The sequence below is a fragment of the Lichtheimia ornata genome (genome assembly GCF_029851405.1).
Source record: "Lichtheimia ornata isolate CBS 291.66 chromosome Unknown scaffold00009, whole genome shotgun sequence".
NCBI classification, from domain to species: domain Eukaryota; kingdom Fungi; phylum Mucoromycota; class Mucoromycetes; order Mucorales; family Lichtheimiaceae; genus Lichtheimia; species Lichtheimia ornata.
This window is the reverse complement of record NW_026695329.1, coordinates 171,476-195,260: the sequence shown is the minus strand read 5'-3', so window position 1 is coordinate 195,260 and position 23,785 is coordinate 171,476. Positions and strand designations below refer to the sequence as shown.

At 43.7% G+C, this 23,785-nt stretch overlaps 13 protein-coding genes and 1 non-coding gene across 14 annotated transcripts; 9 read left to right on the top strand and 5 right to left on the bottom strand.

The window, feature by feature from the left end:
• Positions 1–226: 226 nt before the first annotated feature.
• O0I10_002951 (uncharacterized protein) lies at positions 227–540 on the top strand (the record flags this gene model as incomplete). The annotated part of the gene is made up of 2 exons (XM_058483026.1): positions 227–429; positions 495–540. The coding sequence occupies 2 exons, from the start codon at positions 227–229 to the stop codon at positions 538–540; spliced, it is 249 nt and encodes an 82-aa protein (XP_058346115.1).
• Positions 541–1,017: 477 nt separating this feature from the next.
• O0I10_002950 (uncharacterized protein) lies at positions 1,018–2,236 on the top strand (the record flags this gene model as incomplete). The annotated part of the gene is made up of 5 exons (XM_058483025.1): positions 1,018–1,333; positions 1,388–1,485; positions 1,549–1,916; positions 1,980–2,140; positions 2,202–2,236. The coding sequence occupies 5 exons, from the start codon at positions 1,018–1,020 to the stop codon at positions 2,234–2,236; spliced, it is 978 nt and encodes a 325-aa protein (XP_058346114.1).
• Positions 2,237–2,255: 19 nt separating this feature from the next.
• O0I10_002949 (uncharacterized protein) lies at positions 2,256–3,663 on the bottom strand (the record flags this gene model as incomplete). Its single annotated transcript, XM_058483024.1, has 4 exons — positions 2,256–2,335; positions 2,400–3,279; positions 3,335–3,485; positions 3,566–3,663. 4 exons carry the CDS (start codon positions 3,661–3,663, stop codon positions 2,256–2,258), a joined length of 1,209 nt encoding a protein of 402 aa, XP_058346113.1.
• A 787-nt stretch (positions 3,664–4,450) lies between these two features.
• On the top strand, positions 4,451–7,053 carry O0I10_002948 (uncharacterized protein; the record flags this gene model as incomplete). Its single annotated transcript, XM_058483023.1, has 10 exons — positions 4,451–4,834; positions 4,894–4,999; positions 5,064–5,633; positions 5,689–5,801; positions 5,869–6,006; positions 6,075–6,291; positions 6,349–6,425; positions 6,489–6,608; positions 6,668–6,805; positions 6,874–7,053. The coding sequence occupies 10 exons, from the start codon at positions 4,451–4,453 to the stop codon at positions 7,051–7,053; spliced, it is 2,043 nt and encodes a 680-aa protein (XP_058346112.1).
• Positions 7,054–7,460: 407 nt separating this feature from the next.
• On the bottom strand, positions 7,461–8,679 carry O0I10_002947 (arginase; the record flags this gene model as incomplete). The annotated part of the gene is made up of 3 exons (XM_058483022.1): positions 7,461–7,655; positions 7,734–8,072; positions 8,275–8,679. 3 exons carry the CDS (start codon positions 8,677–8,679, stop codon positions 7,461–7,463), a joined length of 939 nt encoding a protein of 312 aa, XP_058346111.1.
• Positions 8,680–9,866: 1,187 nt separating this feature from the next.
• O0I10_002946 (methionine synthase) lies at positions 9,867–14,180 on the top strand (the record flags this gene model as incomplete). The annotated part of the gene is made up of 11 exons (XM_058483021.1): positions 9,867–9,876; positions 9,933–10,040; positions 10,097–10,332; positions 10,386–10,642; positions 10,698–10,914; positions 10,972–11,103; positions 11,166–11,663; positions 11,726–11,811; positions 11,875–11,933; positions 11,993–12,563; positions 12,623–14,180. The coding sequence occupies 11 exons, from the start codon at positions 9,867–9,869 to the stop codon at positions 14,178–14,180; spliced, it is 3,732 nt and encodes a 1,243-aa protein (XP_058346110.1).
• A 99-nt stretch (positions 14,181–14,279) lies between these two features.
• O0I10_002945 (uncharacterized protein) lies at positions 14,280–14,775 on the top strand (the record flags this gene model as incomplete). The annotated part of the gene is made up of 2 exons (XM_058483020.1): positions 14,280–14,429; positions 14,500–14,775. 2 exons carry the CDS (start codon positions 14,280–14,282, stop codon positions 14,773–14,775), a joined length of 426 nt encoding a protein of 141 aa, XP_058346109.1.
• A 482-nt stretch (positions 14,776–15,257) lies between these two features.
• On the top strand, positions 15,258–15,330 carry O0I10_002944. The gene has a single exon. It is a non-coding gene; the product is annotated as a tRNA-Thr (tRNA).
• A 1,866-nt stretch (positions 15,331–17,196) lies between these two features.
• O0I10_002943 (uncharacterized protein) lies at positions 17,197–18,455 on the top strand (the record flags this gene model as incomplete). The annotated part of the gene is made up of 2 exons (XM_058483019.1): positions 17,197–17,302; positions 17,377–18,455. The coding sequence occupies 2 exons, from the start codon at positions 17,197–17,199 to the stop codon at positions 18,453–18,455; spliced, it is 1,185 nt and encodes a 394-aa protein (XP_058346108.1).
• Positions 18,456–18,822: 367 nt separating this feature from the next.
• Positions 18,823–19,233, bottom strand: O0I10_002942 (histone H3; the record flags this gene model as incomplete). Its single annotated transcript, XM_058483018.1, has 1 exon — positions 18,823–19,233. The coding sequence occupies one exon, from the start codon at positions 19,231–19,233 to the stop codon at positions 18,823–18,825; it is 411 nt and encodes a 136-aa protein (XP_058346107.1).
• Positions 19,234–19,784: 551 nt separating this feature from the next.
• On the top strand, positions 19,785–20,096 carry O0I10_002941 (histone H4; the record flags this gene model as incomplete). Its single annotated transcript, XM_058483017.1, has 1 exon — positions 19,785–20,096. One exon carries the CDS (start codon positions 19,785–19,787, stop codon positions 20,094–20,096), a length of 312 nt encoding a protein of 103 aa, XP_058346106.1.
• Positions 20,097–20,913: 817 nt separating this feature from the next.
• Positions 20,914–21,309, bottom strand: O0I10_002940 (histone H2A; the record flags this gene model as incomplete). The annotated part of the gene is made up of 1 exon (XM_058483016.1): positions 20,914–21,309. The coding sequence occupies one exon, from the start codon at positions 21,307–21,309 to the stop codon at positions 20,914–20,916; it is 396 nt and encodes a 131-aa protein (XP_058346105.1).
• A 435-nt stretch (positions 21,310–21,744) lies between these two features.
• O0I10_002939 (histone H2B) lies at positions 21,745–22,119 on the top strand (the record flags this gene model as incomplete). Its single annotated transcript, XM_058483015.1, has 1 exon — positions 21,745–22,119. The coding sequence occupies one exon, from the start codon at positions 21,745–21,747 to the stop codon at positions 22,117–22,119; it is 375 nt and encodes a 124-aa protein (XP_058346104.1).
• A 296-nt stretch (positions 22,120–22,415) lies between these two features.
• Positions 22,416–23,267, bottom strand: O0I10_002938 (uncharacterized protein; the record flags this gene model as incomplete). The annotated part of the gene is made up of 5 exons (XM_058483014.1): positions 22,416–22,546; positions 22,616–22,691; positions 22,769–22,920; positions 22,998–23,152; positions 23,206–23,267. 5 exons carry the CDS (start codon positions 23,265–23,267, stop codon positions 22,416–22,418), a joined length of 576 nt encoding a protein of 191 aa, XP_058346103.1.
• Between the last annotated feature and the right edge of the window lie 518 nt (positions 23,268–23,785).

Here is a 23,785-nt window from a genome sequence, read left to right as displayed (position 1 = left end):
CTATTGCCGTTGATTTAACAACGACGTTCATTTTCATGTAACGCTGCATGGAACAATCTGTATGCCAAGAGAAAAGAAAGAACGAACAAGAAACCTATCATTGTTCTCAGCTGACGTGGCTTGCCAAGAGCTTTCATGGTGACTCCTTGGGATCATATTAAACCAAAGGGAAAAGGTGTGCCTATTTCCTTACTGGTTCTTTCGGTTTTCTACTCACATCATCATCATGGACAACAAGGGCAATTATCCTCCTCCACCACCACAAAGTGCAAGCTATCAACCTCCTCCACCACAGCAAGGATATTACCAGCCTCCTCCTCCTGGTGGTGGTCAACAATATTATCAACCACAGCCACAACCCCAAGCATTCTATGTCCAACAACAACCACAACAAGATCGAGGTGCTGGAGAAGGACTTTGCATGGGATGGTAAGTGCTGTTATCGTAATAGAAGGTCACCGCTTTTATTGACATCTTCAATGGGTAATTACTAGTCTCGCCGCATGTTGTTTATGTTGTACGCTAGATGCCTTGTGTTAATCACATCGCTACCTCTCCTCCTCCCATATTCACATTTATCAACTATCAGTATTGTAATAATGTCTGCTACATAGCATATGATGATAAAGACCCATTTCTTTTGTTCATTCAAATTGGGGTACATTCAAGGGATACAATGAATTCAAAGTTGATTCTGGAGTATGCAGCATTATATTGCCACAAGCTTTCATCCCATGGAAGAGAGTGTTGAACAATGCGTCGAAAGCCCAAAATGAATACAGCTTTTTAGAAGAGGCACCTTCAACGAGGGAATAATGAGAACAATGTACATTCTTTATTATGACAAGTTAGGAAAATGGATGAGGCTTAACAAAAAGAGGATCATGGATCAATAAGGAGAGGGATCAAAAGTCAATTTTGCTGATTGTGTCCTAGTCAAGCAAAGTAGGCAGTGGTTGTGGGGGAGGAGTTGGAGTTTGCATTTCCTTCTTCCAGCGCTATTCCATACAGCTTACTATGTCTGATCGTAAACGCAAGTTCCAAGACGACGACCAACATTCACACCATAAAATCAGCCGTGCACACAATGCTATGGATGCTGCTACTCAAGCCCATCTTGTTGCCAAACATTACAACGATCGACCCGACGTTGGCCGTGAGAAGCGAAAGGAATCCAAAATCATACGACTACGCAGCTTCAACAACTGGATCAAGAGCACCCTCATTCGAGACCATATTCGGCGTCAGTACACTGTATTTGACATGGGTTGTGGAAAGGGTGGTGACCTTAACAAGTTTGCAAAGGCGCATATCAGGCACTTGGTGGCAGCAGGTAACACACCGAAGCATTTATCATTGAATGGAGGAGACTCATAGTGAATGACAGATATCGCCCATGTATCACTTGAACAAATGAAGGAGCGATACAAAACGATGCGAAAGCCTGGTTTCACAGCCGAGTTTTATGCAATGGATTGTTATCAGGTAGGAGAGACGATATCCAAGGTCAATGCATCATCAAAGACTCTGACCATGGCTGGTATTCAGGAACCAATTGCACCAAAGTTAAATCCCAACCTTCGATTCGACGCCGTATCAATGCAATTCTGCTTGCACTATGCATTCGAGACTGAAGAAAAGGCACGCATGATGTTACAAAATGTGGCTGGCCGGCTACGTCGTGGAGGTCGATTCATTGGCACCATGCCTGATGCGAGCTGGATTGTGAAGCGTGTTCGTGAGCAACCTGAAGGTGTTTATCGCTTTGGCAACAGTATTTACAGCATCGATTTTGAAGACACATTGAAGGAAGGCGTTGGCAAAGGCTTGACCAAGTTTGGATGCCGGTACATGTTTCATCTCGTTGACGCTGTGGATTGTCCCGAATACCTTGTCCATTGGGGAACTTTTGAAACGTATAAACAATCACTCAAGGATATATCCATTCATTCTTTTGGCTAATTGCTTTTATGACTTAGATTGGCCAAATCCTATGGTTTGCGACTCTTGTTCAAAGAAAACTTCCATGATTACTACAACAACGCATCTCGCGATGATGACTCCCGAAAATTGCTCGAACGTATTGGTGTGATTGGTGGTCCATTACCTGAAATGTCAGAGGAGGAATGGGAAGCAGCACGTAAGTATGAGTGGATCATTGATATGAAAAGGAAAAGGAAAGGCTCATGATAGGTTTGTAGGCGTTTATTTGGCATTTGCATTTGAAAAAGAGTAGCAGAGACACACCATCGTTATCAAGCGGCTAAAGCAAGACCCACTCGGCTATTCCCCAAGTCATATACACTATAATACTTGCGTAGGAAGACATCACCCACTACATAGCATCATCCTTGCATGAATAAAATGTGACAGATATAGCATTTTCATTATGTACTTACGAATCCAAAGTGGACCTGCAGGTTCAGGAATATCCATTCCCATAAACCCTGAGATGCATTGGCCTTGCATTTGTAACACGTATTCATCAGCTGAGAGGCAAAAGTCCTTGTTGACAAAGGTAAAACAAAACTCTGGGAAATCAGGGATCTTGTCACAATCAACGACGTATTGTCCAGCCCAATTCTTTTGTGCATCCAATTCGCTGTTGATCAACTCTGCGACAGTTGTCGGAACCACCAACAAAGATGAACCCGTATCAATGGCTGCACCCACTGGATCGAGGCCCACATTCTTGCCTCCAAATTTGATATCTTGCAATTCGATTTCCCAGTACCCCTTACGACGTACAGGTGCCCATGTAAGCTCGCCCTTGTAGTGGGAATGATCGATACCACCAAGCACTAGTTCACCACCACCACCACCACCATTACCATCATCATTATCGCTATTGCCAAGCCAAAATGAAAAGACAGCTTCATCCACGAGGTCTTGTGCAACCATGTTTTGGAAAGGAGGCACCACCCCCTTGACGGCAATGGTGTCAAAGCCCATGCCAAGGATGCCATCAAATTGCGCAAGGGCAAATGTAAATCCGGGCTCTTTGGTGGATTCGGCAAATCCTTGATGTGGTACTTGGATACCACCCATGGTCAATGTTTCTTCACTAATAAAACCTTCCAAGGAGCCAGTGCCGTATTGGATAGCAAACTCGGTACCATTCTCACGGAAGGTATCACTGGCAGTCGAATCATAGCGTGTGTGCAAAAAGCATGCGATTGAGTTACAATGGGTCGAGGGTACCCATAGGTTGGATGACCCTGTATCGAATACCACCGTAAATGTTTGACCAGGCGTGCCAAGTTGGATCTCGCCATAGTACTAGTAAACATAAAAGTGAACACCATGTACATTATCTATTGTGTCATTTCTATACCTGGGCATTCATGTAGTTGGAAAGAGGAATACCATGCTCGGCTTGTTGCATGCAATGATGTGGCACGTATTTTTGGGACAAGTACTCGGCTGTATGCGAGAAACGCTGTAGCCGTTGACCGGCAGTCTCCTGCGTCTTTTTGATAGCGACCCTAATAATGACATGTCAATTTTACATTTACGTGCATGGTGATTACTGTGGGAAAAAGCAGGGTGATGATGATAACTTTACCTTGAAATGGCTGCATCAGTGCTCAATGCACTCAAACTTGCCAAGATGATGGTAGATAGGGTAAAGAATTTCATGTTCAAATGAACAAAAGGCAACATTGACAATCTCAGGCTGCTCTTTTATTTACAGGTATTGTTTACGGGATCTTTGAAACATAGTAGATTGTGTGTCATTGGATCATAGCATTTGTCGCACATGGTTCTTCTTTGGAATGCTTCTTCTCCAGCCCTGGTAGTCGTCATCTTATTGATAAGAGCTCCTGATCTTGAAGGCGTATGATCTTGACCCAAAGTATCATCATGTCACTGAAAGCGTACTGCATACGAGAAGAGAGTTACAAGGTTATATTTGCACGATGATACGATAAAGCAAGTAGATGATGAAGCCATTTCCTTTTTTTAAGCGATGTGGCAGTAAAAACAACAGGTCATGGTCGAACACGAGGTACGTACCAGAAACGTGTTCCTGAATGATGATGATGATGAACCTTCAGGTACTTGTTGTTGGCTATTGACAAAGGAAAAAGGGGTTGGACGGTCGTCATGGATACGCGATGGAAACCTGTTTGATATAAAGCTTAATAAAGTAAGCATGCAACGTCGATCTTCCATGCAGCATTTATGTGGGTCTGTAATCAAAGTTGGATCAACATCACGTTTCATAATTCTCTCGCAGGAACCCCGGTGAACGTGCCCGCGCCTGCACGTTCACACTCACTTTTTTTACTCTTCTTCTCATACAATTGTACGCATGCAGCCTTCTTGCGATTAGCACCTTGCACACACAACCACTCATTCACCTCTACAACGTCTCTGTCATTCACTGCAAACATCAGCTTGGAGTCCTTTCTACTTTATTCGCCACAGCTTGTTATTTTGCATCTCAATGGGAAACACGACTTCGACTCCCACAGCAACACATTCCGTCCCCTCCAACTATTCGATTGCGAGTAGCACAAAGAGTGCATTTGAGAAGCGCGATGGGCATCATCAGCCTGGATCGCGTCCATCAACAGCTGGCTTGCCACCTTCAGCTCACAGCGGCCGTAGCCTACGAAAAATGGGCTCCTTTTCCACTTTGGCTAGCTCAGCTTCACGATTCTATCACCATCATAGCCCATCCACTCTATCACTTTCATCCAGACCATCCAAAAGCACCAGCAGCAGAAGAAAGCATCGTGATTATGATACTATTTTGGATATTGGTAAACCCACTCAATTTGAACATGGTATCCATGTTGAATACAATAAGGAAAGCGGATGCTATATGGTAAGAAGCAAAAAGAGATCAAGATGCATAGATCGATCGACTGATTTGATCCATTACAGGGGTTACCTGATGTGTGGCAACAATCAGCTCTACCAAGCGATGATATTCTCGACACTAGCTTTATCAATCCCAACCTTGTTCCACAAAAGAATGAAGCAGCAAAACGTAGGGTATTCATGCATATTCAAGCAACACAAAGCATTTATTCATCATTCATTGATTTCATTAGGTAAACTACCCAAACCTCTCAAACGCACAGCGTCAACGATTGGCAAGCCTTTCAATATTCAGCATCATATCCACGTGCAAGTAGATGCTTCGGGTGGTCAAAGATTTGTGGGTTTACCAAAGGAATGGGAACGTATCCTTGAAGCTTCTGGTATCCCCAAGGACGTTATCAAATCACATCCAAAGGCTGTGGAAGGTTTTATGCACCAGGCTCCTATGCCCGACTCGTTGCAAGCCGACCAAATCAATCGTTCGATTCGCAAACGAAAGGACAGCAAAGAGGATAACGGCATTGATAATGACGACATCATCGACGACATCATCAACAGTGACAGCAAAGAGGAAGACATAAAGGAAAAAGACGATAACAAGGATTTGCTACCTGTTGGATTTGCACCACCAAGTCGCGCACGATCATCCAAATTACTGCATTTGTCAAACATTTCCAAACGCAACACGTCTTCCACCATCATCCATTCGCCCATCAATGAAACCGAAGGTGCAGATGATTCTCTACCCGGTGCACTCGCAGCTTCAGAGAGCCATTTATCGCTGGCATCCAATTTCATTGGTATATACCCAAGTTGAGGGAGAGTTTGGTATTCGATACTGACGGGGCGTAATAGATGACTTGATTGACCAGGTTGATCCAACTACAGTATACACCGATCTCGTGCTCATTGCCGAAGGAGAGTCAGGACCTATGTTTGCAGGAAAGCACGCTACCACCAATCGCTTGGTAAGAAGAATTGGAAAGGTCAACAAAGGGGAAAGGGTTGTATCACTTACGTCAAGTACGGAAAAAGGTTGCCATCAAGAAAATACCAAAAACAGCAGAGAAGAAGCTCAACAAGATAAGAAACGAGTTGACAATCATGAAAATGAGCCGACATCCCAACGTGGTGGAATACTTTGGATGCTACAAAACAAGCAATGATATATGGGTAAATGGGGAAAGAATAAACCATGAGGGAGAAGGTGCTTTTTTCTTTTCGCTCACAGATTCGAATAGGTTGTCACGGAATGTATGGATGTATCGCTTGCAGACATCATTGCCATCCTTATGGAACAAGATAAAAGAGAGGGCATCATCCTATCAGAACCTATCATTGCTCGAGTTGCCCGAGACATTTTGCGTGCCATGACACGAATCCACCGATTGCACCGTATTCATCGTGATATCCGCAGTGACAACATTTTGCTCAACATCCGCGGGGAGGTGAAATTAAGTAAGTGTGTCACAATGCTTAATGAGGCCATGTCATACTGATACACAATGAAACCAGGTGATTTCAGTCATTGTGCACAATTGAGCAAAGCACAACCAAAACGAAGCTCCATTGTTGGTACACCTTATTGGATGGTACGTGTAATCCATATATGTATACGACATTGTCTTGTGCTAACACACACATGTACTGTTTAGGCTCCAGAAGTAATCAAGGGACAAGCATATGATGCCAAGGCGGATATTTGGAGTTTGGGTGTCTTGATCTTGGAAATGATGCAAGGCGATCCACCTTACGTGGAATATCCTCCTTTACGCGTACGTTGAACAGCAACATGGATGAGCATTCAATTGGCTGATGATACTTTTTCAAATAGGCTGTATTCTTGATCGCATCGAGTGGTCTCCCTTCACTTATCAAGCCTGATCATTGGTCCAATGAATTGAAAGACTTTGTCCAGCTCTGTACAATGACCGAACCTGAAGATCGACCCGATGCTGCAGGTTTACTCAAGGTGAGAAAGGAAGGAAGAATAGGAAAGATGAGAATGTCCCTCACTAAAACCTGCATCATTTTCCCCAGCATGCCTTTTTCTCCAATGTTGCCAATACAGATGAAATGGTGACACTTATCGAAGAGACGCGAAAATTGGAGCTCATGCGACAACATGATGACAATGAATCACAAAGTTCGGCAAACGATGATGATAACAAGAGCTTTGAATCAGCCATCGAAAGTTTATCCATTGCCGAGCCGTCGTAAAACACATATCCGCTTACACCCTATTCTCCTCTTTCATCCCCCTCGCTATCTTATCTGCATCATTTTTTATCATCTTCATTCTATCTCATTCTCGCATCATTTCTTCATATATCACCATCCCAACTTCATCCTTTTTTTATTTACAGCATAGCTTTTATACCTCATCATCGTTTAATATTGTACCAGCTAGTCACTTGTATAATCCTTTAGAACTTTAAAAGAGTAATCACGTTTAATCATCTTTGAAGAATACAAGTGTCGTATATATTGCAAGCAGAGTAATAACAAGATTTGTACAAAATCGGATTGTGTGAGGTACTTGTGACAAAAGTGGGGAAGTAGAGGTAGATATATGCATTGGGGGGGATCATCACATCAAGCGCTCATGTCAGCGACGATAAGGCTTATCATAAAAGCGATTCACCCAAGCAGCAACGAGCAAGTGAGCATCCGACTTGGATCGTTTGGAAGGCGGCCTTTTCATCTTCTAACTCAGGGTTGACTTCTACAATGTCAGTGGATACCAAAAGCTTGGTCTCAGCGAGAGCTTCACAAATGTAATGACCTTCACGGAATGACAGGCCTCCACGAACAGGCGTACCCTGGTTTTTTTTTAAAATAGAGATATGAATTTCCCAGCATAATGGATCCATCATGTTACACCACACACTACTACTTACTGTGCTTGGAGCCACGGTTGGGTCGAGAGCATCCACGTCAAATGAAAGATGAATGGGGCGGTTGCGATCTGGGTTGACATCATCCAAAGCCATATCCAATACCTTGCCAATGCCATACTTGTCAACGTGATGCATCGAGTATGCCTTGATGTTGTGATCCTTCAAAATCTTCTTTTCGGCATCATCAACGTCACGTAAGCCAATGTAGACAAGTCGCTGTGTATCGAGACAAGGTTTAACCCATCGAAAATCAGGATGGTCTTCGGCAATACCAGTCAAAAAGCTGAGCGGACATCCATGGATATTTCCTGACTCAGTCAATGCGGGTGTGTTGATATCCTATACCATAAAGAGGATGATTATCAGCAAAACCGAGATTACAAAATTTTTGCAGCACAGCACGCGTGAACGGGTATACAGAGTTTTGTGTTGCCATGCATGATGACAGCACATACAAACATTGAACAATACCACCACCCTTTGCTTTTCGCCCCCTTGTTGCTACCCCTCTCTCCTTTACAACATCCGCTTATCTACTTACAGCATGTGCATCCACCCAAATAACGCATGCATCAGGATGTGCACCCAAGACACCCGATACGGTAGCCAACGCAATCGAATGGTCACCACCAAGTGTCAAGATAAAGTGACCTTGCTCGGCTTCTTTTTGAATCTCGCTTGCTACATAGCGGGTGGCAGCTGATACATACTTGGGCTTTTTGAGATTTTGGACATCGGGATCCTCAGCAGGCTTAAGCTTTTCAATAGCTTCTTTATGATCTTGGTACTTGACGCTCCAATTCAATTCTTCAATCTGCTGCAGCAATCCAAATTCGACAAGCTTGGCAGGGCCGTGTTCAACACCACCACGAGGTTGGCCACCATTGAATGGTACACCAATCACAGATACTTGGTTGGTCTTTAAGAATGTATTTGTAGGGCTCATGATATAGTACGGAAAAAGTGAGAAAGGGAAAGAAAAAGCAACACACTCATCGGTAAACGGCTGAATTTAAGTGGCGGGTCCCGTGGGAAAAGCTGTGTCACCGATGATGTCCTATGCAGGTACCAAATGGGCCAGGAACACTCTTTTGATTCATTGTGTCTTTTTTTATGTATGCTATAGCTATGATAATGACAAAGAATCAATTACATAACCGATGTTGTTCTAAATGAGGTCTTTGTTGCTATCCAACAATGAAAGACGTCTATTAAAGATGTGCGGACCACCGTTTTTTCATTCGTCATCATCATCATCCCCGTGCATTAGTGCGTATAAAGATGAAGCACCGAATGACCCCTACACCTAACCCTAGCCTCGTTCCAAGGGTGCTGCATAGCCTATTTCCCATTGAGTGCTAGTCCTTTTACAGATCTCAGTGCTTTCTTACGGCTCCATCAAAGCTATTTGCAACACGTAGTCACTGATTGGTATACGTTTCACGTAATCAGGTGGATTCAGCGCATGAACGTTTATATAAATGGTTACCTTTGCTATGACAAAACATATTATTTGGCACTACTTTGGAAATAAATCCATGCCAATTAGAAAGGGATCACCTCAATGTTACATGCCATCTGATTCTCTTTACTCATATCATGGCAACCACTCCCCTTTACATCACCAAGTTGAAACTTTGCATGAAACAAAGCCACTCGCGATGCTTGATACATTTGAAAGTCATCCATTGGACCAGAACTCTGAGATGGGAGTGCGTGACCGACGCTCATCCCATACCCCCACCTCAATGTGCTACCTTGTTCATTGTGACAAAGGAACAAGCCTTATCCCCTAATTTGGTGATGGTAAACATCATAAGCAGCAGGACGACCTAAGACAAAAAGCCATCATCATTCTTTATTCTCGGAATTACATAAAAGGAGCAATGATCAATTGCAATAGAAACAAGGGATTATGATAAAAGTGGGCTATTACAAGTAAACAATGGATGGTGGATAGAGGAGATCCGTGCATGAATGTCGGATAGATGAGGACATGTGATAGATGGGCCGCTGTCAAATCATAATGCCGCATTCCAAGCACCGAGCACGAAATGCGATCTACAACCACCGTCAATCAATCTCTCAATTTTCACTCGTCGTTCTTTTCTTTGTCTTTACACTTTATTCACCATGACAATTGGTAACGAATTCCTTCTATGAAGACTTGCGACTTTTAAGCTAACCTTGCACGTGTAGACATTTTCAAGTACTTGGAAAAGACGTTGACGGAGCGAATCATGTACTTGGACGGTGCCATGGGTACCATGGTCCAACGTCTCAAGCTTGAAGAAGCCGACTTCCGCGGTAAATGGGTAGCATGGGGACAGGTAGCAGCAAAGGTATTGACACTCCCATTGTAGGCGAGGAATTCAAGAATCACCACACTGATCTTCGAGGCAACAACGATCTCTTGACGCTCACCAAACCGGACGCTATCTATGATATCCACAGAATGTACCTGGAAGCTGGATCGGATATGGTTGAGACCAACACTTTCAGTTCAACGTCAATTGCACAAGCCGATTATGCATTGGAAGCCTATGCCTATCGTCTCAACAAGGAGGGTGCCGAATTGGCTAAACGCGCATGCAAGGATGTATGTCATCTCATGGATTGTTTGGATATGGATCACTCATTGCTATGCAATAGGTTTCCGAAGCAACGGGTATCCCTCGCTTTGTATGTGGTGCTATTGGTCCCACCAATCGTACAGCCTCCATCTCTCCCTCTGTCGAGAACCCAGCCTATCGTAACGTTACATTTGACGAGCTGGTAACAGCCTACGCTGAACAAGTACGAGGTCTATTGGATGGTGGTGCTGATATTCTACTCGTGGAGACTATCTTTGATACCTTGAACGCCAAAGCGGTCGTGTATGCCATTGATGTCGTCATGGACGAAGACAAGTAAGTTACAAGGCCCTTACTCGATCATCCAATCTTAACACAAGGCACAACATAGACGACCCAAGGTGCCCATTTTCATCTCAGGTACCATTGTGGATCAAAGTGGTCGTACGCTCTCTGGTCAAACGGGTGAAGCCTTCGTTACATCCTTGAAGCATGCCAATCCAATGGCATTTGGTCTCAATTGTGCTTTGGGTGCTCCTCAAATGAAGCCTTTCATTCAAAATATCAGTCGATTCACCGATGCCCATATCATTTGTTATCCCAATGCTGTAAGTAAAAGCAAAGCACAATGGAATGAGTATGCATACCAACATCTTGCGATGTAGGGTCTTCCTAATGCCATGGGTGAATATGATGAAAGTCCTGCTCAGATGGCCAAGAATGTGGAGCCCTTTGCACAAGAAGGTTTAGTTACCATTATTGGTGGTTGTTGTGGTACTACTCCTGAGCACATTAAGGTAACGAAAGGATTATACATGCACCCCAATAAGATGATGTTACTTATAGCCGTTATTGATAGGCCGTTGCTGATGTGTGTCGTCAATACAAGCCGCGTCCCAAGCCTCCAAGCAATTCGGATGTGATGCTTCTTTCAGGTCTTGAAGTGCTTACTGTCAATGAGACCACTGGTTTTGTCAACGTTGGTGAACGTTGTAACGTTGCTGGTTCACGCAAATTCTGTCGCCACATTCTCAAGGGTGAATATGAAGAAGCCTTGGCCATTGCTCGTGCCCAAGTGGAGAATGGTGCTCAAGTGGTCGATGTCAACTTTGATGAAGGTCTTTTGGATGGTCATGCAGCCATGACACGTTTCTTGAATTTGTTGGCTTCGGATCCAGATTGTGCACGTGTTCCTCTTATGGTGGATTCATCCAAATTCAGTGTGATTGAAGCTGGTCTCAAGTGTGCTCAAGGCAAATGCATTGTCAATTCCATCTCACTCAAGGAAGGCGAAGAAGATTTCATTAACAAAGCACGAACCATCAAGCGTTTTGGTGCTGCCGTGGTGGTCATGGCTGTGGGTGTTCAACACACATCACATGCTTTATTTACAGTACACTAATGTTCAACACACTTTAGTTTGATGAAACTGGTCAAGCAGTTGACAAAGATCGCAAGGTTGAGATTTGTACTCGTTCGTATCGCATCCTCGTTGACAAAGTTGGGTACGTATTATTCATACTTGCTGTACTACTACTCCACTCTAATTACTATTATTCTATCATTAGCTTCAATCCCTATGATATCATCTTTGATCCCAACATTTTGACGATTGCCACCGGCATGGGTAAGCTCTTGACAACTTGTACATTGAGTATGGGTAATTAATTAAGATTCCCTTTTTAGAGGAGCACAACAATTATGCTGTTGAATTTATTGAAGCATGTCGCATGATCAAGGAGAGACTTCCTGGTGCCAAGATCAGTGGTGGTGTATCCAACTTGTCATTTGCTTTCCGTGGTATGGACAAGGTCCGTGAAGCTATGCACTCAGTCTTTTTGTTCCACACCGTCAAGGCTGGCATGGATATGGGTATCGTGAACGCTGGTTTCTTGACCGTGTACGATGATATCCCCAAGGACTTGTTGCAACTTTGTGAAGACGCTGTATGGAACCGAGACCCTGATGTGACTGAAAAGCTTCTCGAGTATGCCAAGGCACATTCAAAGGACGCCAAAAAGGATGATGAAGAAGAAGAATGGCGTACATGGGCTGTGAATGATCGTATCTCCCATGCACTTGTCAAGGGTATCATGAAGTACATTCTTGAAGATACTGAGGAAGCTCGTCAAAACAAGGAAAAATATCCACGTGCTCTCAATGTCATTGAAGGACCCTTGATGGATGGTATGAATGTCGTCGGTGATCTCTTTGGTAAAGGCAAAATGTTTTTGCCTCAGGTCATTCGTTCTGCTCGGTACGTTACAAATGCATTATCAAACATCAAGACGCTAATATGAATATTTGAAATCTTAGTGTCATGAAAAAGGCTGTTGCCCATTTAGTCGAATTCATCAAGATTGAAAAGGAGGAGGAGATGGCTCGTACAGGTGCTACGGAGATGAAGGGCAATGGTACTATCATTATGGCCACTGTGAAGGGTGATGTGCATGACATTGGCAAAAACATTACTGGTGTTGTGCTCGGCTGTAACAATTATCGCGTGGTTGATCTTGGTGTCATGGTGCCAGTCGACAAGATTATCAAAGCAGCTATTGAGGAAAAGGCGGATATTGTCGGCATGTCTGGTCTCATCACGCCTTCATTGGAAGAAATGGTGAACAATGCAAAGGAATTCCAAAAGGCGGGTCTCAATATCCCCATCATGATTGGTGGTGCCACAACCAGCAAAATGCATACAGCTGTCAAGATTGCCCCACAATACAGCGCACCCGTGGTCTATGTGTTGGATGCTTCTCGTAGCGTACCTGTTGCTGCTGCTCTCATTGATGACAATCAACGTGAAGACTTTGCTGAAGACATTCGTGAAGAATATGAGGAGTTGCGTGAAGAATACTATGAAGGCCTTGAAGACAAGCGTTTATTGACCATCGAAGCTGCTCGTGAAAAGGGATTCAAGATTGATTGGGGCCTTCATCCACCACCAGCTAAACCAACCTTCCTTGGCACCAAGGTGTATGACGACTTGCCACTTGAACAATTACTTCCTCGCATTGATTGGAATCCATTCTTCCAAGTCTTCCAGCTTCGTGGTCGCTATCCCAACCGTGGTTATCCAAAGATCTTTGATGATGAGAATGTTGGTCCTGAAGCCAAACGAGTCTTTGATGACGCACAAAAGATGCTCAAGGAGATTGTATCCAAGAAATTATTCAAAGCAAAGGGTCTTCTTGGTTTCTATCCCGCTAATAGCGTTGGCGATGACATTGAAGTATACGAGGACGACTCGCGTGAAAAGGTCAAGGCTGTGTTTTATGGTCTTCGACAACAATCTGAAAAGGAGACCGATGAGCCCTACTATTGTCTTTCTGATTTTGTGGCACCAAAGGGTATCCCTGATTATATTGGCATGTTTGCTGTGAGCGGTGGATTTGGATGTGACGAATTGGTTGCCAAGTTTGAAAAGGATCAGGATGACTATTCGAGCATTATGGCCAAGGCACTTGCTGATCGTTTCGCCGAAGCTTTTGCAGAATTGATGCACGAGGAAGTACGCAAGACTGAATGGGGCTATGCAAGTGAAGAAAACATTTCGGCTGCAGAGATGTTTGCCGTACGCTATCAGGGTATTCGTCCTGCTCCTGGTTATCCTTCACAGCCTGATCACACTGAAAAGAAGACCATGTGGGAGCTTGGAGACATTGCAGAAAAGACCGGCATGACCCTTACCGATTCATTAGCTATGGAGCCTGCTGCTAGTGTTAGTGGTTTGTACTTTGCACACGAGCAGAGCAAGTATTTTGCTGTTGGCAAGGTTGACAAGGATCAAATCAATGATTACGCGGCACGCAAAAAGATGGATGTTCAAGAGGTTGAGAAATGGTTGTCAACGATCCTCGCCTACGATGCTTAATTAGATTAGAATAGTCCCCCCTCTGTATACAACAATATTGACAACTTGATTCCTTTCTCCGCTTAATCTACAAATACATTCTTGATCTTCTTGTACCAAATGGCTTCAACAGACGAACAAGTCCAATTTCCCTTGACAAACAAACAAGCCGCTTGTGATATTGATGGTGTTCATACTGAAGTCCTTGTTACTGGATTCGCTGACAAGATCTTTATTGTGGTGACTCAATTTGGCAGAATTGGCAGTTTGGTACAATGAACACCCTCCCCATGGGACACACACACACACACACACATGCTCATTACTTGCTTTGCTATAGATTCGAACCACCGTCGACATTGCACCCCATCTCGCCACGAACCCTTCTTCAGTTCCCACCACTTCACAGTTTTTATTTGGTGAGTCGTCTGGACCCCAAAGCGACTTGTACATGCTATACGCGTCGTCTATTGCACAAGCAGTGGCAGCGATGAATCCACATGAGAAACGACCCATCCTCCTTGGTATCGCACTCAAGCCCTTGGATGAAATGGCAGAGCAACGTAAAGTGTTCAACAAGGTGATCGACAAGGTCATGGCATGCCCCGTTTGGTAGATCATACACGTACATAATTATACCATAAACAAAATGTATCATATATTGCATATGCTGTAACATGATGCCCTTTTCTTTATCATTCATAATGACTCCTTGATACGAATTGAGGTGTGTGTGTGTTCGTGTATACATGCGATAATACGATAAAGTGATTCTCGATAAATAAGACGACTGTATAGTAACCTAGCATCGAGGTGAGCCTAGATGATGATGGACTTGGCACATGTGCATTGACTCAATCCATGTCGGAGATAACGATGCTTGGCCACTAACACACCCCTTCCACCGGAAGTAAAAAGTGTAAATTCGCCTTTGACTTGAAATTGCATACTACTCTCCCTCCATAAAACATCCACGTTTTCATTTTTGAATTGAGCAAATGCTCCGCTACATCCTGAAATTTTTGCGAAAGGGATTGAATCACCTTCCAAATACGGAAGTTGACCCGCCTATCATGTTCCTGGCGATTTCGTAGCCAGGCCTGCTTGGCTCAGTTGGCAGAGCGTCCGCCTAGTAAGCGGAAGGTCACTGGTTCGATTCCAGTAGTAGGCATTAGCTTGTTTACTTGACCTGAATGATCAAGGATACACTTGATTTTTGATGTTTTTGTCGTTGAAATCACGTGATTTGGTCCATTTTTTCTTACATCCTATTCTTTTTAGCAATACCAGGTACTAGGCGTCTTGTAGCTCGAACATTAGGTACCTTTATACGTCCCTGGACCCTAGTCAAACCGACCATAGTAACGACGTCCTTATGTCTTACATGTTTTTGCTAGAGAGCTATACAACGCAACAACATCAATAATGATTTACCGGATGAAAGCTAAAGAAGTATCTCTTACTGCTGCAACCTTTAAATGATGGCTCATTGATTAGTACGTTGCACCGATAGCTACCATCATTTTCTGAGCACCATGAACGTTGCATATATAGCTCCTTATTATTAGGCAAACGTATCATAACAAGGTGTCCTGGTCATCAGTGGATGATGGTGGTGCTATAAGCTAACATCAATGCCCATTTAAATCCATGGAAATTCCAAAAGTATAATGCAATCAAATACGTATGCATGATGTGAGCATCGTTTCCTTGACGTGACACCTGCTGTAATAGCTTTTGTGCTTAGGTGGGAGTAAATGGATAGCATGGACTACCATACAGCATGCCTCAAATATGAGATGACAACAATGACAAGGGTTGTACTTTTCAATGGTCATCGAATTTTTAGTAGTAGAGTAATAAGCATTGTTCGATTGACAAGACGTGCTGCTAACAAAGCACGGGTGAATATGAGGCAATGCGTGCATCAACTTTTTCAACAGCTTAGTACAACAATGGTAATAAGCAATAATTCCTATTCATAGCTCACCAGCAATATCCATTTTATTGCTTATCCCAGCGTATGCTTTATGCACAACATGGCAAAGGCATGTTTATGGCTTTAGCTATTCGACAACTACTAAATAAGTTAAACAAAATCCGGCCCTCCGGAGATGGACACTTTATTGGCATCTGTGTCATCCTGCATCATGTGATGTAGCACAGCTTATACACGTCTTTGCTCAATCGCTGTAAATACCTGGTTAATGTTGAGCTCATGCGATGTCATGTTCAAAAGTGCTCCTTAAAAGCGGTTGACCAGTGGGATGAATTGAGCCGGTCATTGATCGACAACTACTATTCATGCATCATGCTCGCTGCATACATTGATTACTTAACACCATGGATATGGATCACCAAAAATATCATGGCGAGCATTCATGCATCATGGATACACTCGAGATGGCTTTTTTACTGATTACCCATGAGTGTGGATGACCAAAAATATCACTGTAAGGGGCAAGGCTTAATTTGCGTCAGTGCTAAGTCTTCCTAGATCGAGGAGCTAAAGGCAGCTAACAACGTCATTTGCAACACACAATGAAAGAGCATGGGCCATTGGCAGCTGAGTCACCCATGTGGGGAAATCTTTTTGTGTTACCTGAGATGATGATGACAATCTTTTTCATTCTTGATGGTGATGCCAAGCAAGCTGCCAAGGCCTATTGACATTATCAGTAATTATGCACACCCTGCATATTACTTCAAGTGCTGCATACCAGGGACAAAGTTTAATTGTGCCTCAGCATGCTTTGATGTGCTTTATACTTTATGCCTTTTGGCTGAAAACAGGTTATTGCTATGATGATTTCCCTATACATGGGTCACTGTAACACACAACTTGATTCTAGAGCTTGGCTCAAGAATTTTCCCCGGGTTGTAGTCCTATTCAGCTGATCCCACTGGCGATCTTTTTTGTGCCAAGTTGAGACAAGAGCATGTCCTTACTTGGCGACAAGCACTGCTGGCATTTTGATCTCTAGTTTAAATAGGGCAAGTTGCGCAGCGTATCACCTCTTTACCTCATTGCATACAAATGTCACTTTTCTCAGATCAAATTAAGATATCCATACACTTATTACCAGAATTCGGGTGGACCATTGATGGTGAACCTGTGTATGGTCCTGGATCAGCTTTTCAAGGTACGAATGCGTGATGGATGCTGTTTGCATTTGCATACGTTTATTAGTAACACCGTATACTACAACAACTTCAGGATACGTTCGAGTCGAATTACCAGAACAGCCGCTCAAAGAAAAGATCGAACGCTTACGTGTCCTTTTTCATGCATCCGAAGCGCTTGCGTTATCGAAGCCCAACAACAATGGGTCCAAATACAAACGTCAACAGTTTTTTGGAACGCAACGTATCCTATGGCGTTGTAAAACAGGTGCCTATCAAGATAGCCATGGCCGTGTTCAGGATTTTCCATTTACAATCCAAATGCCATTGGTGCAATTTCCTCCTTCCATGCTTATTAAGAACGTGTACTGCTGCAAGTTTCGATTGGAAGCCTATTTAGAAACACGCGATGACAAGCAACTTGCTGCGGCAGAATGTCCATTATCGTACACGCCATTGATCGAGACTCGTACCACCAAGCTTACGCAACCCTATGTGATAGCTAAAACATGGCCCGGTCCATCGTCATCATCAAGCGGCAGTGGCAATGGCAATAATAACATTGGGCCAATAATCCGGGTTGGATTAGAGTCATTGACTTTTGTGGCAGGTGATTGCATTACGCCACGCATTGTGTCCCCAACCGAATGCAGCTATCAAATGGCATTACTGCGGTCGACCATCAGCACACGCGATACCAACAAAAGACACATGATCACAACGATTGTAGCCGAGGCAACGGATGAGGAATTGGTCATCCCTTCGGATCTTGTTCCTTCCGTTTCATATGGGCGCCTCATGACTATTCAATACTCATTATGCATCAAGGTATATCCTCGGGAGGCAAACATTGCTCAGCAAAAGAATACTGGTTTACTTTCTCGACTACTCAAACCGTCAACGGCAGCTGTGACCTTTGACGACATCCCGATACAAATCGGCACCCTCGGTTATGGGATCCGTGGCCCGAGTGGTCTTGCACCCTACACCGATTTCAAAGATGTTTTTGATAGATCATCAGACAGCTCATTACCACCATTGCCAGTACCTGAATTCGTATCTACCGCCGAATACAAGGATTGCTTACCGGCATATGAGAGCTATCACTTGCCATCCTATGAAGAAGACATCCTTTCACAAAAAACAGTTGACAGCTGTACCAGTTTATCATAGAGCATCATTCTCATTCATCATCTTGCATCTTCCAGCATTGTATTTATGCCAACATGTTGATCATCATTATGCTACTCCTATATACCCTCACTATGCCATGATAGTTTATGCGCGCTAATCTCATTCCCATATCTCCTTGCCAACCATAATAGAATCCATAATAAAACCAAACGACTTCCAATTGTGTTGCTATGATATATAACGTTGTATTGCAGATTTACAGGAAGGAAAATGTATACATGAGGATGAAGCTATTGAAGAGTAAAACGGGGGTTGCTCAAATGACTGATAGGTGATTGGAAGGATGGATCAAGTGAATGACATGTGTGTGTTGTATGTGTTGCGTGTGTGTGTGTGTGTGTTGTGTTTAAGAGCGTTCACCACGGAGACGACGAGCCAATTGGATATCCTTGGGTTGGATGGTGACACGCTTAGCGTGGATGGCAGCCAAGTTGGTGTCTTCAAAGAGGGAAACAAGGTAGGCTTCAGAGGCTTCTTGCAATGCACCAATGGCGGACGATTGGAAGCGCAAATCGGTCTTGAAGTCTTGAGCAATTTCACGAACAAGACGTTGGAAAGGCAATTTGCGAATCAAGAGTTCAGTGGACTTTTGGTAACGGCGAATTTCACGAAGGGCGACAGTGCCAGGTCTGTAGCGATGGGGCTTCTTGACACCACCAGTGGAAGGTGCGGACTTACGAGCAGCCTTGGTAGCGAGTTGCTTACGGGGAGCCTTACCACCAGTGGACTTGCGAGCTGTTTGCTTGGTACGAGCCATGTTTGAAAAATGTGAAGGAAAAGAAAAAGTGGAATCAAAAGAGGACAAAGAAAAGCGGGCGCTTTATAACGGCGTGTAACCTTCATTTTGCACGCACGCGACATCGCGGAGTAACGTTGCACAACTCAACACGCGTTACGCGCCTCCTCATCTTTTGCAATTACGCCCAATTTGAAATCCATAATGCACGTATCGCGTACCTTTACATGTTGATCAATACAATAAAATCATCATTCTCATGCATTCTACCTATCACTGCTGTAATCATTGGGGTCATTACGAAGATACCCGTACCATCTATTTTGCTTGTTGTGCAAGTATCATCCATGTAAATGGTCAAAAGGATTGGGTGTAGATGTATCGCGATATTCAAACGCGCTCAAAAATAGGAGGTTGGAAAAGCGTGAATAGAAAAAAAAATGGCGACGCGCTACTACATCTCTTGCGGTGCTGCTGCTGTACAAATTCAGACACAGCTATAAAAGGGCGTGACCAATGCGTGCAACGTGTGGTCTTTCTTCTTTTTTCTCCTTCAATCTATAACATCAACAATGACTGGTCGCGGTAAAGGTGGTAAAGGTCTCGGTAAAGGTGGTGCCAAGCGTCATCGTAAGATCTTGCGTGACAACATCCAAGGTATTACCAAGCCTGCTATTCGTCGTCTTGCTCGCCGTGGTGGTGTCAAGCGTATCTCTGGTTTGATCTATGAGGAGACTCGTGGTGTTCTTAAGGTCTTCCTTGAAAACGTTATCCGTGATGCTGTCACCTACACTGAACACGCCAAGCGTAAGACCGTCACCTCCCTCGATGTCGTCTATGCCCTCAAGCGTCAAGGCCGCACCCTTTATGGTTTTGGCGGTTAAACACCTATCCACACAGCATCCACATACTCGTCAAACCTCCCAACAATCTCCCCAATGTTTACGTTTTCCTCACGTCTCGCTATTATCCATATTATTCGACATGTATACACACCACAGACGATAATTCCTTACCTTCCCATTTGCAAAATTGTATATAGCGTCTGCTTTCATCAATAACAAAGTGCTTTAAAACACATTTCTTTGTCGCTTGTCTATGTCTTTGATGTAACTTGAATGATTTTTTGGGAGTGAGCTTAGGATCAGGGAACGGGAAACATCAAAGCACGTAGCATTTGGTAGTTGCAAAGTGGCAAAGGATTGCTTCATTGCGTGTGCTATTGTCAGCTGAACTTATTATGCCTACTCAAGGGAATGCTTGACAATGAATAAGTAGGTCATTATACTATCCCCCCCTTGGATACACAATGAACCAACGACTTGAATCGCATTTTGGTTTTCGTTCTAGATGAAAATGGATGACCATGACCATAAAAGCCTTATGCACTAACCCATACAAAAACACCATTCATCATTGCAGCCCATCAATAGAACAAGCATCATCGTATGTATGTTATCAAAAAAATTTGTATTTCGCTCAACGCAAAACCAATCAGTATTTACAAGATGCAAAGATCAAGAGCTAAAGATGAGCATGTTGTACAATATTTGGAAAGAAAAATGACTAAACGGGATTGAAAAGACGACGGGTGGTGATATGTGAATGGAATATGGATGCGTGCGTGTGCTCATGTGTGAGAGTATGTATTGCTGAAAAGGGGGAAGGATATGAAAATGACAAAAAGAAAAGAGAACCAATTTACAGCTCTTGGGAAGCACCAGCCTTCTTGGTCTTGGTAGGCAACAAGCTGGAGTGGATGTTGGGAAGGACACCACCTTGAGCAATAGTAACGTGACCAAGGAGCTTGTTCAATTCTTCATCGTTGCGGATGGCCAATTGCAAGTGGCGGGGGATGATACGGGACTTTTTGTTATCACGGGCAGCGTTACCAGCCAATTCGAGAATTTCAGCAGTCAAGTATTCAAGAACGGCAGCAAGGTAAACGGGAGCACCAGCACCAACACGTTGAGCATAGTTGCCACGACGCAAGAGACGATGGATACGACCAACAGGGAATTGAAGACCGGCCTTAGCGGAACGGGTTTGCGACTTGGCGCCAGCAGCAGATTTGCCTCCAGACTTGCCTCCAGACATGATGATGATATATAAAGTTGTGGGTGATTGAGAAAATGTAAAAGTGAAAAAGTAGGGATAGTGGCACGAGCATTGTGCCTTTTATACTTGCCAGGTATTTATCCTCCGCAACCCCCTTTCCCATGATACGCGTACGTACGCGTTATTTTTTTACTTTTTTTCAAAAAAGCAAAAGAGCGTCAATGGATAGTATAGCGCGTATTTGCGTGTTATCACGCCTTGTATCGCGTCAAGTGTATGTGTTAACCGCGTGGAATCACGATGGCAAAAAAGATGGGTATGCCAAGGTGTGAGTGAGCGGGTAACGCGATACCACGTGCACCCTGCAAATGCGGAGTTTTTGAGACATTTTTCTCGTGAGCCTATAAAAACCAGCTACTTTGGCACTCTTCTCCCTACTTTACTTTTTTCACACACGTACACACATTATCACTCATGGCTCCCAAAGACGCTCCTGCTGGCAAAGCCCCTGCTAAGACTACCGAGAAGAAGGTTAAGGCTTCTGGTGACAAGAAGCGCAAGGTCACTCGCAAGGAAACCTACTCCTCCTACATCTACCGTGTCTTGAAGCAAGTTCACCCTGACACTGGTATCTCCAACAAGGCCATGTCCATCCTCAACTCCTTTGTCAATGACATTTTCGAGCGTATCGCCTCCGAAGCTTCCAAGCTTGCTGCCTACAACAAGCGTTCCACCATCTCTTCCCGTGAGATCCAAACCGCTGTTCGTCTTATCCTTCCTGGTGAATTGGCCAAGCACGCCGTCTCCGAAGGTACCAAGGCTGTCACCAAGTACACCAGCTCCAAGTAAAACAACCACTTTACACAAACAACACAATCGCATTCTTCTCTCGCTCGATCAACACATTCCCCTATACACACCTACTATCAACATTCTCTAGTGTGTCTTCTCTTTGTACAGAAACCTTTTCGTAATCACATTTGTTTGTCCATACATATATCGTTTGCTCTTTTTTCTTTACTTTGATTGCTTCCAAATGTATACATAAATGAAATGCTAGTTCATCTCTGGAATATTCCTCAATCTCATTCGCTAATGTGTGTGTATATGTCAATGCCACGTGTTTAATCCAACATTCAATTCTTCTAAGTTGAGCTAAAGAACTTGACACCCATGCTATCATCATCCGAAGATCCTTTGAAAAGTTGTGCCACACCACGCTTGGCTAGAATGTTCATTGCCTTGTTTAGGATGAATGGATCGAGTTCATAGAATGCTGCAAAATAGGATGGATCATCGTTAGGTATGGCTGCCCCATTTGTCTAAATCCTTCTCTCTTGCTTACCTTGATCCTCTACCAAATCTCCATGGGCAATTTCATGCAAGGTCAAAATGTCATTGTTCATACCCGATTGGTTTACCTATGTATATATATATACAACGTGAGTATGTGTGTGTGTGTGAAAAGCAAGTAATAAAAGATGAGATGCATGCATACCCAAGTCCATATCAAGTTCGCCCAATCATCCGGTTTACGCCAATAGATAACTGCTTGTGATTTCGTACCCTTGGCACCACCTTCCCACTCGGCATTACCTTTTTGTACCATATCATCAATGATCTCTTGTAAAGTTTCAAACGATAGACGTCCTACAACGTCGAGTAGGGTAGTTAATGACACCATCATCATCATCATCATCACCAAATTGGACCTTGCAAGCACTCACGTTTTATCTGCTCGTTTTCAAACAGCTTGGAACCACCAGGAACAGTAACTTCATGGAGGTCGATGCGAAAAATACGATGGTGGCGGCAATAGCTCATGATGAGATCGGTCCATTGAGCGACTTGGCTTTCCCATGTTTGCTCGGTCGGTTGTCGTCTTTTGATGAGTATCAGTATCCCTGACGAGCCAGCAGCATTGAATACACGTACGTGAAGAATGGTGGGAAGCTGTGTATTGAAGGAAGCTTGAACTCATTGGACGTGGTGGACATTGGTGGGAACGTGGAATGGAAGCAAAGCAGGTACAACAAACAAGAGAAGCGAGCCAACAATTTCAAGAGGCGTCAATAAGCGTTGCATGAAATAGCCATGGTAGCAGAAATACCTAGTACACTAGAGACATTACACATGCATTGATTAAAAGGATTATGATGTCTTGCATACTGCAATCGATAACGGGCTGGTTCTCACTTGTAATCTCCCATGAATAAGGTGGATAATGAAACGAATAAAGAACGTAGCAACCGGGTTTTACCATTATTGGCATGTTATTGACAATGGCTAGTAGAGGAATGCGGCTTTCATTGTTTTAGAATCCATGATACAGTATATGACTTTTTGGCACACCATACTCAACGTACAACATGATGGTGCCATTGTTGTTCCTATATCAACTAGTACCCTTATGCATAGCTAATTGGATGCCATTGATGGTTTGTTATAGTAGGTCACTGTGTCAGGCATCATTTTTCGTTGTCCGGTGAATCGATATCTGGTTCGGATGGTTGCC